This window comes from Ornithorhynchus anatinus, unplaced genomic scaffold (genome assembly GCF_004115215.2).
Source record: "Ornithorhynchus anatinus isolate Pmale09 unplaced genomic scaffold, mOrnAna1.pri.v4 scaffold_687_arrow_ctg1, whole genome shotgun sequence".
Taxonomy (NCBI): Eukaryota; Metazoa; Chordata; class Mammalia; order Monotremata; family Ornithorhynchidae; genus Ornithorhynchus; species Ornithorhynchus anatinus.
Window position 1 is genome coordinate 20409 of NW_024396921.1, and position 17673 is coordinate 38081.

Consider the following 17673-nt stretch of genomic DNA (forward strand, 5'->3'; position numbering starts at 1 on the left):
ATCTTGTATCTATCCCAGGACTTAGTTCAGTACCTGTTGGTATTTGCTAAGCACTTACTATGTGCAGAGCACTGTTCTAAGTGTTGGGGTAAATACAAGGTAATGAGGTTGTCCACATGAGGCTCACAGTCTTCATCCCCATTTTACAGATGAGGGAACTGAGGCACAGAGAAGTTAAGCGACTTGCCCGAAGTCCCACAGCTGACAAGTGGCAGAGCTGGGATTTGAACCCATGACCTCTAACTCCCAAGCTCGGGCTTTTTCCACTGAGCCACGCTGCTTCTTAGTAAGTGCTTAACAAATACCCTTTGAAAACAAAACTAAAAAATCACTGGTCTGAGTGCTGAGGCAAATCTAATCCAATTGTGTTTGACACAATCCCCTTCCCATCTGGGGCTCCCAACCATCTCTCTCCACCCCAGATGGTTGGCTGATGGTGATGATAAAGAGGCAGCGGGGCTCAGCTGAAAGATCCCAGACTCGGGAGTCAGAGATCATGAGTTCTAATCCTGATTCCATCACTTGTCTGCTGTGTGACTTTGGGCAAGTCACTTAAATTCTCTGTGCCTCAGTTACCTCACCTGTAAAATGGGGATGAAGACTGTAAACCCTACATGGAACAACCTGATTACCTTGTACCTCTCTCCCAGTGCTTAGAACATTGCTTGGCACATAGTAAGCGCTTAACAAATATCATCATTATTATTATCCGTGACTTCACAGAAAAGATCAAGACTCTTGGACTGGAGGTCCCTCTTTCCACCCTCCCTCCCCCTCTCCTTTCCCCGCTGCTCTTCGGTCCCCCTTTCTGCCCATCTCTGACCAGTGCTGCCATTCATCCAGTCCTAGTGCTAGTTCCCCTTTCTCCTCTAACTCTGCCTGAAAATGGCTCAACGTCTTTGCACTCTAACTGCTGCTCATCACTGTTCTTGTCTTCTCTTCACATTTAGGCTTTCTGTATTTACCCTTTCTTCATCTACCTGTCACTGTTCTTGCCCTTTTCTGCGTTTTCTCAGTAGCAGGGACCACACACAGAGATCCTGGGGTAAGAGGTGAAAAAATAATCAGACCTACTCTCCTACTACAACTCTGCCCACACACTTCACTCCTCTAAGGCTAACCTTCTCATTCTACCTTGATCTCATCCATCTCACCACTGACCTCTCACCCACATCCTGCCTCTGGCCTGGAATGCTCTCCCTCCTCATATCTGACAGACAATTACTCTCCCCGCCTTCAAAGTCTTAATGAAGGCATATTTTCTCCAAGAGGTCTTCCCTGACTAAGCTCTCCTTTCTTCTTCTCTGCATCACCCTGACTTGCCTCCTATATGTATCCCCCCTCCCATCCCCATAGCACAAATGTACTGTAATTTATTTATTTATATTTATGTCTGTTTCTCCCTTTAGACTGTAAGCTTGGCAATGTGTTTACTGATATATTCTACTCTGCCAATACTAATGTTGGTATTTGTTAAGCGCTTACTATGTGCAGAGCACTGTTCTAAGTGCTGGGGGAGATACAGGGTAATCGGGTTGTCCCACGTGAGGCTCACAGTTAATCCCCATTTTACAGATGAGGTAACTGAGGCACAGAGAAGTTAAGTGACTTGCCCAAAGTCACACAGCTGACAAGTGGCAAAGCTGGGATTCGAACTCATGATCTCTGACTCCCAAGCCCGGGCTCTTTCCGCTGAGCCACGCTGCTTCACTAAGTGCTTAGTACAATGCTCTGCACACAGTAAGCACTCAATAACTATGATTGACTGACCGACCTCCTATATTTTGGATACCCTTACTGAAGAAAGCAGCCACATCGCCCCGTCCTCTGGAGGGCATTACATGAAGCATGGACAATAAGGTTGGGAGCCTGGAGGTGGACAGAAAGGCTACGGATGCACTCGCAAGAGTAATAAGCTTCATTCAAACTCTGGGTTCTTCCTATTGTTGTTGTTATTGTTGGAAAATTGGGGGGAAGGTCCAATGGGGACATGAGCTAATTGGATCTTCTAACACCCCCAGCCTCCATGGCAGAGAGGGACCACCTCCAACATCCAGGAAAATCCCTGTACCTGTGAGGACCTCAGTTCCTCCCCTGCTCTCTGCCCAGCTGGGGTCCATCATGGCTACCGAGGACCCGGGAGGGACTCAAGGATCCTCAAAGTGGGGAAACAGTTCCTACCATGGGGTTCATACAGGTCCAATCTGAGTCTGTGAGAGGTTACAGGGAATGGGTATTGTCCTTCCCCAATCATTTTTATTCCTCACCATCACGGGGGGATGGGAGTCCAGGACAGAGTCCTGTCTTGTTGCTGTTCTGTTGTATTTTTTAGTTGTGGTTTTAGACTGTGGGCCCCATGTGGGACATAGACTGTATCCATCCTGATTATCTTGTATCTACCTCAGGCACTGTAATAAACGTTGGGATAGATGCAAGAAAATCAGGCTGTAACCAGTTCATGTTCCACATGGGTTCAGAGTCTTAATCCCCATTTTACAGATGAGATAACTGAGGCACAGACAAGTTAAGTTACTTGCTCACAGTCACACAGCAAGACAAGTGGTGGATAGTGGATGAGAACCCAGAGCCTCTGACTTTCAGGCCCACACTATTTCCACTTGGCCACACTGGTTTATTTTCATTACTATAGTGGCTGTGGAGATAGAGTGAAGTTGTAGCATTCTGATAAAAACCAATTCCCTGGGGTGGGACCTCTGCAGACCCTGGTCCATAGTTCGGACCCGCTTTTAATAGCATTTTCTGCTATTAATTCTAAACTTTAATTCTAGAAACATCAAGTAAAGACAGTGGAACCATCCTGGAGCTCCTGCTGACCCTTGACCTCTAATCTCAAACCACCAACTCTAAGGTCAGTGTCCTGCTACTGTGAATGTCCAGGGGAACCCGTCAAGGGGCCGGAGTCCTGACCCTGCCACCTGTGTCAAAGTGAAGAGCAGATCCAAATCATCTCCCTGAGTCATCCTGAGGGACAGAGGCTGGGAGTGCCTAGGGGTGGCCAGGGGATGTTGCAGATTGGTATCTGGGCTCCTGAAGCTGGAAATTTGGTTTGGGAGAATTGATGGTACATGTGACAGGAAACTGATCCCTACCAATGTCAGGACCAGGAGTCTTCCACTGCTGTGTGCCCCATGTCCCAGCCTCTATCTGGCTCTCTGATGGTGAGTGACAGGTATTGACTGAATGACCATTGTTTCTCTATGGCCCCAGCACTGAAGAAGATGGTAGTTTTCCCAGAATTCTACACATCCAGATACCTCATCATCCTCCTCCTCTTTTCCACCTTCTCACAATGGGCTCAGGTAGGAATTTCTATTCCCCTTACTGCAAAATGGGGATGGTTCAGAGGACCCTATATGTCCGTAGTCTGCATGTTTCTTTCCAGAGATCAAAGACGAAGGAACTGTGTGCCTGCTCTCAGCTCAGGATCATCATAATGATAATAACCATAGTCATAATAATGGTATTTGTTAAGCGCTTACTGTGAACCAGGCACTTACTAAGCACTGAGATGGATACAAGCAAATCAAGATGGATACAGTCCCTGTCCCACATGGTGCACACAGTCACACCAATTTTACAGATGAGTCAAATGAGGCACAGAGAAGTGAAGTGATTTGCCCATGGTCACACAGCAGACAAGTGGTGGAGACAGGATTAGAACCCATGACCTTCTGCCTCCCAAGCCTGTGCTCTATCCACAATGCCATGCTGCTTCTTATGATGCCCTGGAGACCTTCAGAGTCTCTGCCCTTCCCCTTGGGACACGGAGGTCTCTCCCTACCAGTGAGACCCCTGTCCCAGCTCCTCTCTATCTCCCTCTGTTACAGTTCAGTTTTCTGTGTCTGGACCAGTCCAGCCCATCCTGGTCCTGGAGGGGGAAGTTGCTGAGTTACCCCATTACCTGGACCCCAAGATGAGCGCTGAGGACATGTGGGTGAGGTGGTTCTGGTCCATTTTCTCTAACATCGTACACCTGTATGAGAAAGGACCAGTTTGGAGAGCAGATGGAGGAGTATCGAGGGAGGATGGAGTTGGTGAGTGACACCGTGGATTATGGGAATGTGGCTGTGAGAATACACAGTGTCAGAGTCTCTGATCAGGGGCAGTATCAGTGCTCTTTTGATAATGGCTTGCAAGAAGATAATGGCTGCAGCTGTTTGGTGAGTATTTGGTTTTACACTGTGACCAGTGGGGCACATTACTCTCCCAATCTCAGGCAGCCTCGTAGACTGACCTGTTCCTACCCAGAATCCCCCTCTATTCCAAGACTCTACCGTGTCCACTTCTGCCTGGGGTCCCATCCTGCTGCCCCCAATCCCCTACTTAGCCACAGGCAGCCCTTCTCCATCCATGGAACACTCTACATGTGTCAGTCTCTTCCTGGGGCTGTTTCTGGACTGGATTCCTGTGATTACCAGTATCTTGGGTCTGAGATGAGGTTCAGGGTAGGGTACCCTTCTTGCACCTACTAGACTGACTTTTCCCCAAAAGACATTTGTGTTTTTTAATGTTGGGGGTCTCTCCTGACCTAGGGCTGTGTAGCACTGTGGCAGGTTCTGGTGGTCTCAGCCCTACCTCGTTATGATAGGAAAAAGCTACATCTGGATCTGATTATGCTCCATGGAGGTGGAAAGTGATCAGGGGGCACATGGGGTCAAGGAGGATTAGGGAGGGATGGGTGAGGTAAGGTTGGAGTGGGTTGCAGTAAGGCTTGGGAGGCACTAAAAATAGTAATAAAAATAAAATTAATAGCGTGGCCTAAAAGAAAGAACCTGGGCCTAGGAGTCAGAGGACCTGGGTTCTAATCCCAGCTCCACCACGTGTCTGCTCTGTGACCTTAGGCAAGTCATTTAGCTTCTCTCTGCCTCATTTCCCTCATCTACAAAATGGGGACTCAATTCCTGTTCACCCTCCTACTTCGGCTGCATGCCCCACATAGGACCTGATTATCTTATCTACCCCAGTGCTTAATACAGTACTTGATTCAAAATAAGCACTTAAGAAATATAATAATAATAATAGTGATAATAATAATAACTGTCACTATGTGGCAAGCACTATACTAAGGACTGGGGTGTATACAACATAAGCAGGTAAGGCACGATCAATGTCCCACATGGGCTCACTGTCTAAGGTTGGAGGAGCAGAAGGGGCTTTAAGGCTTATAATCAACTCTTCCTTTCCTACCTAGTTTTAATAATCTCACACTACAACCCAGCCCACCCACTTCACTCCTCTAATGCCCACCTATTCCCTATACCTCAATCTCATCTCTATTGCCATTGTTCCTTTGCCCATGTCCTCCCTCCTGCTTGAAAGTCCCTCCCCATTCATGTCCAACACACCACTACTTTCCCCATCTTTTAAGACTTATTAAATTCACATCGCTAAGATCTATGAAATTGGGCCTGTTCCCATGAAGCACTTAGATACTCACCGCACACTTGACCTCACAGCACTTATTTCCATCCCCCTGTACTCTGCCATTTCCCCCCTCTTTTATTTATTTTAATGTCTGTTTCCCTGACTAGACTGTGAGCTCTTTATAGGCAGGGATCACGTTTTCCAACTCTCTTGTAGTGTAATTTCTCAAGCACTCAGTACAGTGTTCTGTGCAAAATAAGTGTTTAATTTATACCATTAATTGACTCACCAGCTACTTGAGGACCGGAATCATGTCTACCAACTCTACTTTTTTTTAAATGGTATTTTTTAAGCTCATACTATGTGCCTGGCACTGTAAAAAGGGCTGGGGTACATACGAGATCCTCAGGTTGAACACAGTCTTAATCCCCACTTGACAGGAGAGTTAACTGAGGCACAGAGAAGTTAAGTGACTTGCCCAAGGTCAAAGAGCAGACAATTGGTAGAGCTGGGATTAGAACCCAGGCCCTTTGCCTCCTAGGTCAATGTTCTTCCCACTAGGCCACACCACTCTACTGTGTTGTACTCTCTCAAGCACTTAGTAGGGTGCTCTGCACACAAAGCCTTCAATAAATAAAGACACACCCACCCCCCTTATATTTTGAAAGAAGAGGTCTGCATGGGCTCACGGGTTAGAGAAACAGAAAATGGAGGTTTAGAGTGAGGTTAGAGGGAATTAGGGTCTAGGCCAAGGTAGGAACAGAGTCAGGGTCATCTTCTCCCTCCCACCCTTCTCTCCCCTGGTGAGAACCCTGGGTGCTGTACTGCTGCCCCTCTCCCTGCTCCTTCACTGGCAGGGTGGATGTGGGGTGTGGGAGATGAGGAGACGCACCCTTTACCTGGTTCCATGGGATCCTGTGCTGGAGGAAACACTTGAATACTGAGAATGGAGAGAAGGAGAGCCAGATCCTCCAACCAAGGACCCAATGTTCTCCCTGGAGAATCATGAGAGTCTCCTTCTCCTCCCCAGTGCCACTGTCCCCTCACCCCATCCCAGCCTGGTCAGGGAAACACTCACCTTTTGCTCTTCCCCATGGAGACAGTGAGTTCTCTGTGTTCCCCAAACCACTGGGTCCCCAGCCCCAGCCACCCCAGAGAGGAGAGAGGAGTCCAGAAGTCACTGCCACTACCCTCGGCTCTGGGCTTGGTTTGGAGGAGAGACACAGCTAGCACGTGGGGACCCGGGTCATGCCCCCTCCTACAGGGCTCTAACTCCTGTGGGGCTGGAATTGCCCTATATTTCCCTCTGAAGGGATAATTTGGAATTTTATTACAGCTCCCCTCTTCCCGAGAGCTTAGTCCTTGATGGTGGCCCTGGGAGTGACACTTCCTTTTCTGCATCTGCTCATTACTGGGAGCAGTAATTGGAAACATTTATTTGGAAACACGACAGGGACAAAAGTAAAGGAACAAGAATATACCTGAGACATCCCCATTGCTGCAGGGAAAGTGGGAGAGGAAGTTAGACAGGCTGGTCACAAGTCAACCCTCAACCTCACCCTCCCACCAACAACCCACAGTCTGGCATTCTCTTTCCCTCAGAGAAGGGACCAACTGACCCTGTGTCTGTGTCAACTGTCACTCATGGGAGTGGGGAGACATTAGTGAGGAGAGATCCCAGCTCCCATCTCTCTGGTTTAAACTGGTACCCACCACTACCCATCTATTTCTTCTCACTACTGCCATTCTGCTGACCAGTTCCCTAGTGCGGACACAGGTGCAGTGGAATGTGAAGATCTGAGCGCTGGGAGATGCCAGTGGATACCGAACGAACTGCCTCTTTCTGGAGATTTTGGGGACAGTGGTCACCATTCCATATCCACGGATCCTTCTTTGGGCAGTGGGAATTCTTTCCCAAGGGTCAGTCCTCTGTTGCACATCTTAGGAAGAGACTCCTCTGACCTGAAATCTCACCCCCTCCCACCCCAGGGCCAGTTCTCTGGTTCTGAAGGGTCTCGCCTTATTTCTATTCCTTTTCAGAAAAACTCCTGATTAAGCTCAATAAGTGCTGTGTTTCTTCCATTTCTTTCATGTTGGTGTTTGTGTCTCCTCCACCAGCTTAGTGACATCTTCTCCCTCTGTTCTCTTGCAGGGTGGAGCAGGGCCCAGTACATATGGGTAAGTGACCTGACATTCTTTGTGGTCTTAGGTACCTCCTGCCCAGGAGAGAGCTGGCTCCATTCCTGAGGCCCAGACTCAGGGCAATTCCCAAAACCCTCTGTGACTTCCTCCTCCTCCTCCCTGCTGTTGTCAGGGGCCCCAGAAGCCTCCTGGAATGGCTAGACCAAAGGGGTGAGGGGGACACATGAGACCTGAAGCCCTGGGCAGGAATTGGGGATCTCCAGAAGTGACTAGGGAACCCTTGGTCTTGAGTCTAGAGTAAGGGTCAGAAGAGAGCATGATAACACCAGAGGCAGTGTTTTGCATGGGAGGGGCATGTCTCAGCCTCCAGATTGGTCCTGTGCGGGTGCTGCAGTGCCCGGATGGTCCCATGGGGTGGACGTCATAGCTCCGGAGTGGAACCCCAAACCAGAATAGTTGGCTGATGGGGTTTGGTACCCCCTTCCGGCCCGGGGCGGGGGGGTTCTTCTCACCCCGCCACTCACTCTGGGCAGCTGCTCCTGATATTAACAGCTTACTATGTGCCAGTCACTGTACTAAGCACTTAACAAATACCAACATTATTATTACTAAGCACAGGGGGAGGTACAAGGTTAGACTAAGTCCTTGTCCCACATGGAGCTCTCAGTGAAAATTCCCATTTTACAGATGAGGCAACTGAGGCACAGAGAAATTTAAGTCACCCACCCAGGGTCACAGAGCAGACAAGTGGTGGAGCCGGGATCACAACCCAGGTCCTTCTGACTCCTAGTACCGTGCTCTATCCACTGGACAACATTGTTTCTCTTCCATCCATATGAATGGAACTGTCCCATGTAATTAGGCTGACCATGCTGGTCCCTCTCTGCCCTGGTGGTCCTGGTAAGCAGGAAAGATGAATCCAAGAATCTATGCAGAAACTTCCTCCTTTATTTACAGATTGGGAAAATGGAGAAAAACATGTAGAATCTGCCCCTCTCCCCCATTAGATTGGAAACTCCTTGAGGGCAGGAAAAGATGTTTCTGGCTACTGAGGGACTCCCGCCAAGTGCTTGGCATAGAACCTAGGACTCCGTAGTTGCTCAATCAAAGCCAATAATTGGTTGATTAATTTGCCTGAAGGTGACAGCCAGTGGGGTTCCCCCTTTCCCTGGGTGCCATCAGCAGATGGATGAGGTATCCTTGTAGCCCTAGGGCAATCTAGGCTGGAGGGCCAGGCCTCAGGATCTATTTGAGGTTTAAGTAAAACCATCACAGTGGCCCCCAAGTGGGGACCCTCCCCTGGAAACAGTATCAGCAGAGAGTGACCCCCAGCCTGGCCCTGCCTAGGGGGAGCAGCAGAGGAAGTGGGGACACAGGCAGCTGCAGCCCTGGGAGGGGATGGAGGGCTGCAGGGGGCAGGGGGTGGGCAGCTCCCTAAGGGGAAGGAGGTCCTCAGGTCTGGGCTGGTGGGGGGAGCAATGGGGCATCAACTCCAGGGAGGGGATCCCCCTTCTGAGTGACTGAGGCTGGTCCTGCCTCTGGAGAGGGTTTCTGAGGTCTCCTGAGAGGGGGCAGAATCAGGGATTCCCTCAAACTCCATGGAACACAGGAGATGCTCATAGGGGTTGGGTCATAGAACCAAAGGTGAAAGAAAGGCCGGAGTGTCCCAGAAAAGGTGATATGGGGGAAAGTGTAGATGAGGCATCCGTCAGTCCCTCTGTAGAATGAGACATTTCCAGCCTCATAGGCCAGGTAAACCCCGACTCGACGAAGGGGCTCAGTCAGGGAGAGAGGAGTCCGGGGGGAGGTGAGAGCCCGGTATTCATTTTCATATAACTCCAAAGCCCAGAATCCATTCTCAGGTGACTCGGAGGATGACCACTTTCTTGCCACATCTTCCCTACAGATCCCCAGACCCCAGGACTTCCTGTCCCCTACCTCCACCTCCCAGTAATGCCTCCCCGAGGTGAAGCCCTCGTGGCCCAGCACACAGGGGAAGACATCAAATCTCTCTGGGTTGTCAGGTAGGGTTTGTCGGGTGTCTCCACGTGTCACGCGTTTTAGGTCCTCAGATAGGATGAGTTCGGGATGAGCCGTGTTGGGATCCAGAGTGACATCCACTGCAGAGGGAGTGCCGGCATCAGTGTTAGACTGAGATCTGGGAGTGATGGAAATTAACAAGGGAAATGCAGAAAAGCAGAGAAAGTCTGCATTTCCCAAGATGCAAAGGGGTGACTCACGACCTTTTAGCACCCCAATAAGGTGTAGTCCTGGATGAGGCCAAATTCTCACAGTTCTCTTGGAGAACCCGGGGAAAATCTCCTTTCTCCTCTCTTGGTGCTGGTGGAGCAAGAGCACACTGCATCCTACCCTGTGGAGCTAGCTCCCCTCAGGGAGAATGCCCCTACCTCCAATTTAGCTGATGGGGCTGATGGTATGGTAGGCCAGGGAAGTGGCGGTTGGAATTTTCTGATGTAAACCTTAGTGTTTTTTAAACTCTGTACTGTACTGAAGTAAGCCTCAGCACTTAGTACAGTATCTGGCACATCATAAATTCTAAACAAATTCCACTGAAAAAAAATAACTTTCTTGCTGACTGAAAATATCAGTCACTTACCAGCGTGTAACTGGGCCAACCTCCAGCCTATAAGAGAACAGAGAGAGGAAACGTCACCAGGCTGGTGGACAGGACATAAACACTAACAAAAAGTAAATGGGGAAAAATGAAGGAAACACAAAACTTACTGAGCTTGGCCTGGATTTTCCCTGAAAAGGAACAGAAATAAGGCAGGCACCTTTAAGACAGGGAGAACTGGGCATGGGCGGGGTTGGAGTCTCTCTCTGGGTCATGGAGCAGGAGCCTGGTCTCTTGGAAAGAATCTTCATTGCCCAGGTAATGACTCATGGATTCAAAATGGTGACATTATCCCTGGAATTTCACGGAAGAGTCAGTTGGTTTGGTATCAGTCACCATCTCCCAGAGCTCAGATCTCCACGCTCTGCTGGGATCGTGTTCGCACTGGGGAAACTGGGCAGTAGAATGGGGGTGACTGCAGGACATAGATGGGGAATGGTGGGCTTCAGACCGGAACTAGTGATCCAGGGACCCTGATCCTGTTCTCCAGCATCTGACCATATTTGAGAATTGTCCCAGCCAGATGTGAATCCTTCCCAGGGAAAAACTTAATAGACATTTGTGGTTGGGAGGGAAAGGTGAGAAATGATGACTTGGCATTTTCCCTAGGCTGCTGGAAACTCTGGGATCTGACTTGCCTCTTTCCCCTCTACTCCTCATCCAATCTGCCTGCCCACCTCCCCCTGTAGGAATGTGGAGTTCACAGGAAAATGCCCCTCTTTTACCTTTTTCCCTCTGCAGTTTCCTGAGGAGATAAAGGCCTCCAGCGATGAGTAGTACCAGCATGAACAGGATCACAGACAAAGCCACCGTGGAAGGAGAGGCCCGTGGGAAAAAGGAAGCTGAAATGGAATCCCTGAGATTGACACTGAATAAAAATAGGGGCAAATCCAGCTTTTTTTTCCCTGGGCCCAATGGATGCTCATCTACCTCTGCATCAAACAGAAAGAAACTCCATACCATAGGCTTTTAAAGCACTCAATCATCTTGCCCCCTCCTACTGTACCTCCATGATTTCCTACTGCAACTCAACCCACTCCTCTAATGCCAACCTATTCACTGTACTTCAGTCTCGTCTATCTAGACACTGACCCCTTGCCCACCTCCTGCCTCTGGCCTGGGAGGCCTTCCCTCTTTATATCCAACAATCACTCTCCCCACCTTCAAAACCTTATTGAAAACACATCTCCTCTATGAGGCCTTCCCCGATTAAGCCCTTGATTCCTCTTCTCCCTCTCCCTTATGCAGGGCCCTTGCACTTGGATTTTCTCCCTTTTCTCCCCTCTGTCAGTTCCTCAGCACTTATGTCCATATCAGTAATTTATTTATTCATATTAAAGTCTGTCTCCCCCTCCAGACTGTAAACTCGTTGTGTGCAGGGAAATACTCTCCCAAGCACTTAGCACAGTGCTCTGCCCACAGAAAGCACTCAGTAAACTCAGTTATTTGATTGATTGATTGATTGATTGATAGTGCTTCTGGGAGCCGCCCATGTCCATGCTGAGTGCTTCTTCCAATCCATTCGGAGGACACGCAGCAGAGGCAATGACTTCAGCCCTACATCAGTCTTTCCTGGGGAGGTGCCAGGATTGGGAGCCCAAAGGGATTGGGGATACAGGGAGCCCAGAATCATCATATGAGAGACATGTGAGAGAAGGAGTTGAAATGCGTAGGAGAAGCAACATGACTTGATGGATAGAACATGGGCCTGGAGTCAAAAGGACTTGAGTTCTAATCTCGCTCCACCACTTGTCTGCTGTGTGATCTTTGGCAAGCCACTTCACTTCTCTGTGCTTCAGTTACCTCATCTGTAAAATGGGGAGTAAGACTGTGAGCCCCACGTGGGGCAGGGACTGTGTCCAACCTGATTAGATTGAATCTACTCCAGTGCTTTGTACAGTGCCCGAAACATAGTAAATGCTTAATAAACACCATTAAACCCCCCCCACAAAACAATGGGCAAACTGGGCTAGAAATCCATCCCTTGGGACCCAGGACAGAGTCTGAGGTGCCAGTTGGAAGGAGGGGGGACAATGGTTCATCTTCAGTCCTGTCCAAGTCCTTGCCCAATGGACATCTCCTTTTCTGGAGAAGTGGTTGGGAATGACACTGACCTGCTATGGAAATCACTGCCCCCTTCTCCTGGTTGAGGAGGGGGTTCCGGATGGAGCAGGTTATGGTTCCCACAGAGTCTTCTTGGACAATCACAGAGGATGCCACACCAAACAGGTCGTTAAGGGTGTGGGGTTGGGACTTGGACAAGGATGGGACCATCTTTCCCTTGGCATCTCTCCACTGCACCTGGGGCTCAGGGTACCATCCGGCTGACGAGCACCCCAACTGGATCCCTCCATCCTTGTATCCCTCCAGGTGGATGTGGGGGTTGGAACCTAGAGCTGGGGAAGGAGAGATCTGCCTGAGTCCTCTAGAACCCATCCTGAGGGCAGGTCTTGTGGCAAGGGAGACAGCCATGAGAAGCAGCATGGCTTAGTGGAAAGAGCACGGGTTTGGGAATCAAAGGTCGTGTGTTCTAATCCCGGCCCCGCCACTTGTCAGCTATGTGACTTTGGGCAAGTCACTTAACTTCTCTGTGTCTCAGTTACCTCATCTGTAAATAATAATAATAATGTTGGTATTTGTTAAGCGCTTACTATGTGCAGAGTACTGTTCTAAGCCCTGGGGTAGATACAGTATAATCAAGTTGTCCCACGTGAGGCTCACAGTCTTAATCCCCATTTTACAGATGAGGGAACTGAGACACAGAGAAGTTAAGTGACTTGCCTACAATCACCCAGCTGAAAAGGGGCAGAGCAGGTGTTCAAACCCATGACCTCTGACTCCCAAACCTGAGCTTGTTTCACTAAGCCATGCTGCTTCTCTGTAAAATGTAAAATGTAAAATGGGGGTTAAGACTGTGAGCCTCACGTGGGACAACCTGATTATACTGTATCTACCCCAGCAATTAGAACAGTGCTCTGCACATAGTAGGTGCTTAACAAATACCATTATTATTATTTTTAGCATGGCAGGGTTCAGAAATTATCAGGAGGAATCTAACACTTCTAAAGCCAGTCACAGGGTTGGGCTGCCAGGCTGCAGAATAAACCAATCAACCACATTTCCTGGGTCAAATCAATTCATTATAACAAAGCAAGAGCTCCACCACTGAGTTTATCTTAGCTCCAAGCTTACTCCCCATCAAAAGAAAACTCACCACATATCAGACTCCAGGAGAGACTGACCCAAGGATAAGTTTCCAAGGTAACAGTGCATGGGGCCTTGCTGCCTGGGACCATGCTGTGGATTGGAGACAGCAGGGTTGACCCTGAGCAGAGGGAGTGGACACTCTGCAGGGGATTCAGGGCAAACATAGGACAGACTGCAATGGGACCTGAGACTGGGAGAGAAATATCCTTACTGCTACAGGCTCTCGTTATATCCCGGCTAGACTACTGTGTCAGCCTTCTCTCTGACCTCCCTTCCTCCTCTCTCGCCCCGCTCCAATCTATTCTTCACTCCGCTGCCCGGCTCATCTTCTTGCAGAAACCATCTGGGCATGTCACTCCCCTTCTTAAACAACTCCAGTGGTTGCCTATCAACCTCCGCTCCAAACAAAAACTCCTCACTCTAGGCTTCAAGGCTCTACATCACCTTGCCCCTTCCTACCTCTCCTCCCTACTCTCTTTCTACCACCCACCCTGCACGCTCCACTCCTCTGCCGCCCACCTCCTCACAGTCCCTCGGTCTCGCCTATCCCGCCGTCGACCCCTGGGCCATGTCCTCCCACGGTCCTGGAACGCCCTCCCTCCTCACCTCTGCCAAACTGATTCTCTTCCCCTCTTCAAAACCCTACTTAAAACTCACCTCCTCCGAGAGGCCTTCCCAGACTGAGCTCCTCTTCTCCCTCTACTCCCTCTGCCGCCCCCCCTTTACCTCTCCGCAGCTAAAAACCCTCTTTTTCCCCTTTTCCCTCTGCTCCTCCACCTCTCCCTTCCCATCCCCACAGCACTGTTCTTGTCCGCTCAACTGTATATATTTCCATTACCCTATTTATTTTGTTAATGAATTGTACATCGCCTTGATTCTATTTAGTTGCCATTGTTTTTATGAGATGTTCTTCCCCTTGACTCTATTTATTGCCATCGTTCTTGTCTGTCCGTCTCCCCCGATTAGACTGTAAGCCCGTCAAACGGCAGGGACTGTCTCTATCTGTTGCTGACTTGTTCATCCCAAGCGCTTAGTACAGTGCTCTGCACATAGTAAGCGCTCAATAAATACTATTGAATGAATGAATGAATATCCTTCATTGGTCACAGTGAAAAAGAGCCACAGGACCAAACCAGCCACTCACCTGCAACCTGCAAGATCAGATCAACATCATCGGAGAAGGAGGATTCTCTAAAACAGCAGCGGTACTCTCCACCATCAGAGATGCTGATGTTGTGTATCTTTAGTGCTACACTCCCAACAGCGATGGCATCTCTCAACAACGTAGTCCTCCCTCGATATTCCTCCATCTGCTCTCCAAACTGGTCCTCTCCTTTCTTGTACAGGTGCACAATTTTAAGGGTTGAGGATCGGGACCACCTCACCTCCATGAACTCAGCGTTCACCTTGGGTTCCAGGTGACAGGGTAATTCAGCATCTTCCCCAACCAGGGCCAGGATGGGCTTGGTAGATCCAATCACATCAAACTGAACTGGAACAAAGGGAGACAATCAGAAGGGAGTTGTGATAGACCCTAATGGGATGTGAAGCAGTATGGTCTACTATATAGAGCACAGGCCTAGGTATCTCTCCTCAGGCCCCTTATTCCTCCCCCTCTCCTATCCCTCACCTCCAACGATCTGGCCTCCTACTTCATTACGAAAATTAACACTATCAGGTCTGAGCTCCCCAAAGTCACCCCTCCCCCTTTTCCATCCCCCCCACTCCCAACCCTCTCCCCTACTTTCCCATCCTTCCCCGCAGTATCCTCAGAGGAGATCTCCTCCCTCCTGGCAAGTGCCACCTCCTCCACTGTGCTTCCGACCCCATTCCCACTCACCTTATAAAAACTATCGCCCCTTCCCTCCTCCCCTCCTTAACTTCGATCTGTAACCACTCACTCTCCAATGGCCTCTTCCCTTCTGCCTTCAAACATGCCCATGTCTCCCCCATCCTAAAAAAACCCTCTCTCGACCCCACTTTCCCTTCCAGTTATCATCCTATCTCCCTCCTACCCTTCCTTTCCAAACTCCTAGAATAAGTTGTCTACACTCGCTGCCTTGAAATCCTCAACTCCAACTCTCTCCTGGACCCCCTCCAATCTGGCTTCTGTCCCCTCCATTCCACTGAAATTGCTCTCTCAAAGGTCACCCTTGACCTCCTTCTTGCCAAATCCAATGGCTCTGACTCTATCTTAATCCTCCTCGACCTCTCAGCTGCCTTTGACACTGTCGACCATCCCCTTCTCCTCCACACTTTATCTCACTTTGGCTTCATGGACTTCGTCCTCTCCTTGTTCTCCTCTTATCTCTCTGGCCGTTCATTTTCGGTCTCCTTTGTGGACTCCTCCTCGCCCTCCCACCCCCTAACTTTAGGGGTTCTTCAAGGGTCAGTTCTTGGCCCTCTTCTATTCTCCATCTACACTCACTCCCTTGGTGAACTCATTTGTTCCCACGGCTTCATCTATCATCTCTGTGCAGATAACACCCAAAACTACATCTCCTCTCCTGTTCTCTCCCCCTCCCTCCAGGCTCGTATCTCCTCCTGCCTCCAGGACGTCTCCACCTGGATGTCTCCCCGCCACCTAAAACTCAACATGTCTAAAACTGAGCTCCTTATCTTCCCTCCCAAACCCTGTTCTCTCCCTGTCACTGTGGCTGGCATGACCATCCTTCCTATCTCACACGCCCGCAAACTTGGTGCCATCCTTGACTCTGCTCTCTCATTCACCCCACACATCCTATCTGTCACCAACACCTGCCGGTCTTGCCTTCACAATATCACCAAGATCTGCCCTTTCCTCTCCCTCCAAATGACTATCGTGCTGGTACAAGCTCTCATAATATCCCGACTGGATTATTGTGTCAACCTCCTCTCTGATCTCCCTTCCTCCTGTCTCTCCCCACTCCAGTCTATTCTTCATTCTGCTTTCCTGATCATCTTCCTACAGAAACACTCTGGGCATGTCATTCCCCTCCTCAAAAACCTCCAGTGGTTGCCTATCAACCTTTTCCCGAAACAAAAACTCCTCTCCCTAGGCTTCAAAGCTCTCCATCACCTTGCCTCCTCTTACCTCACCTCCCTTCTCTCTTTCTACTGCCCACTCCATACACTCCGCTCCTCTGCCGCTCACCTCCTCACTGTCCTCCATTTGCACCTGTCCCACCATCGACCCCTGGCCCACATCCTTCAGCTGTCCTGGAATGCCCTCCCTCCTCACATCCGCCAAACCAACTCTCTTCTCCTCTTCAAAGCCCTACTGAGAGCTCTCCTCCTCCAGGAGGCCTTCCCAGACTGAGCCCCCCTTTCCCTCTGCTCCTACCCCACCCAACCCTCTGCTCTTCCCCTTTCCCCTCCCCTCAGCACTGTGCTCATTTGTATATAGTATTTATTACCCTATTTATTTTGTGAATGAGGTGTATATCTCCTTGATTCTTTTTATCTTGATGATGTTGTCTTGTTTTGTTTTGTTCTGTTTTGCTTTGCTGTCTGTCTCCCCAATTTAGACTGTGAGCCCGTTATTGGGCAGGGATTGTCTCTATCTGTTGCCAAATTGTACATTCCAAGAACTTAGTACAGTGCTCTGCACATAGTAATTGCTCAATAAATACGACTGAATGAATGAAAGAAGGAGCTGGGTTCTAATCCGAGCTCCACTACTTGTCTGCTATGTGACCTTGGGTAAAACACTTCATTTAACTGCACCTCAGTTACTTCATCTATAAATAGGGATTAAGACTGTGAACCCCATGTGTTAGCTTCTATCTAGTCTAGCCTTTAGAATAGTGTCCAGCACATAGTAAGCTCTTAACAAATACTATTTAAAAAAATGAGAAAGCCACTCTTTATCCCAGCTTTGAAGACTGCATCTTGAACTAAGATGGGATGGGCCCTTTTCCATGGCCTTTGAACCTGCTATCTGAATTGAAATATTCAGACTAGAGAGCCCCAGGGATTGGATTTATTTCTCTGAAAGTCCCCATCCTAGGAAATAGGGGATGGAGAGAAGAAACTCTTACCTGAACCTAGCATGGTCAGTTGAAGAAGCAGGAGGAGGGAGTTGAGGCAGACAGGCAGAGGGGATGCTGGGAAATTCGCCATATCTATCACTGCTAGTCTGAGAGGCCAGCTAGTTCGTTGTCCCCTGGAGAAGGAACTGGAGCCTCATCAGCAACATTCACCTATGAGGGAGAGGCAGGGGGAGGTAGCCACATTGCATCTGGAGAAGACATTATAACATAGCTTAGTGGAAACAGCACAGACTTAGGAGTCAGAGGTCATGGGTTCTAATCCAGGATCCACCA

At 49.3% G+C, this 17673-nt stretch overlaps 1 protein-coding gene across 1 annotated transcript; it reads right to left on the minus strand.

Annotated features, from left to right (window-relative positions):
• Positions 1 to 8455: 8455 nt before the first annotated feature.
• Positions 8456 to 17401, minus strand: LOC114805398 (butyrophilin subfamily 1 member A1-like). The gene is made up of 7 exons (XM_029057221.2): positions 17389 to 17401; positions 14514 to 14861; positions 12277 to 12558; positions 10888 to 11004; positions 10273 to 10293; positions 10145 to 10171; positions 8456 to 9647 (listed from the first exon to the last, which is right to left on the minus strand). The coding sequence occupies exons 1-7, from the start codon at positions 17399 to 17401 to the stop codon at positions 8980 to 8982; spliced, it is 1476 nt and encodes a 491-aa protein (XP_028913054.2). The 3' UTR covers positions 8456 to 8979.
• Positions 17402 to 17673: the final 272 nt, after the last annotated feature.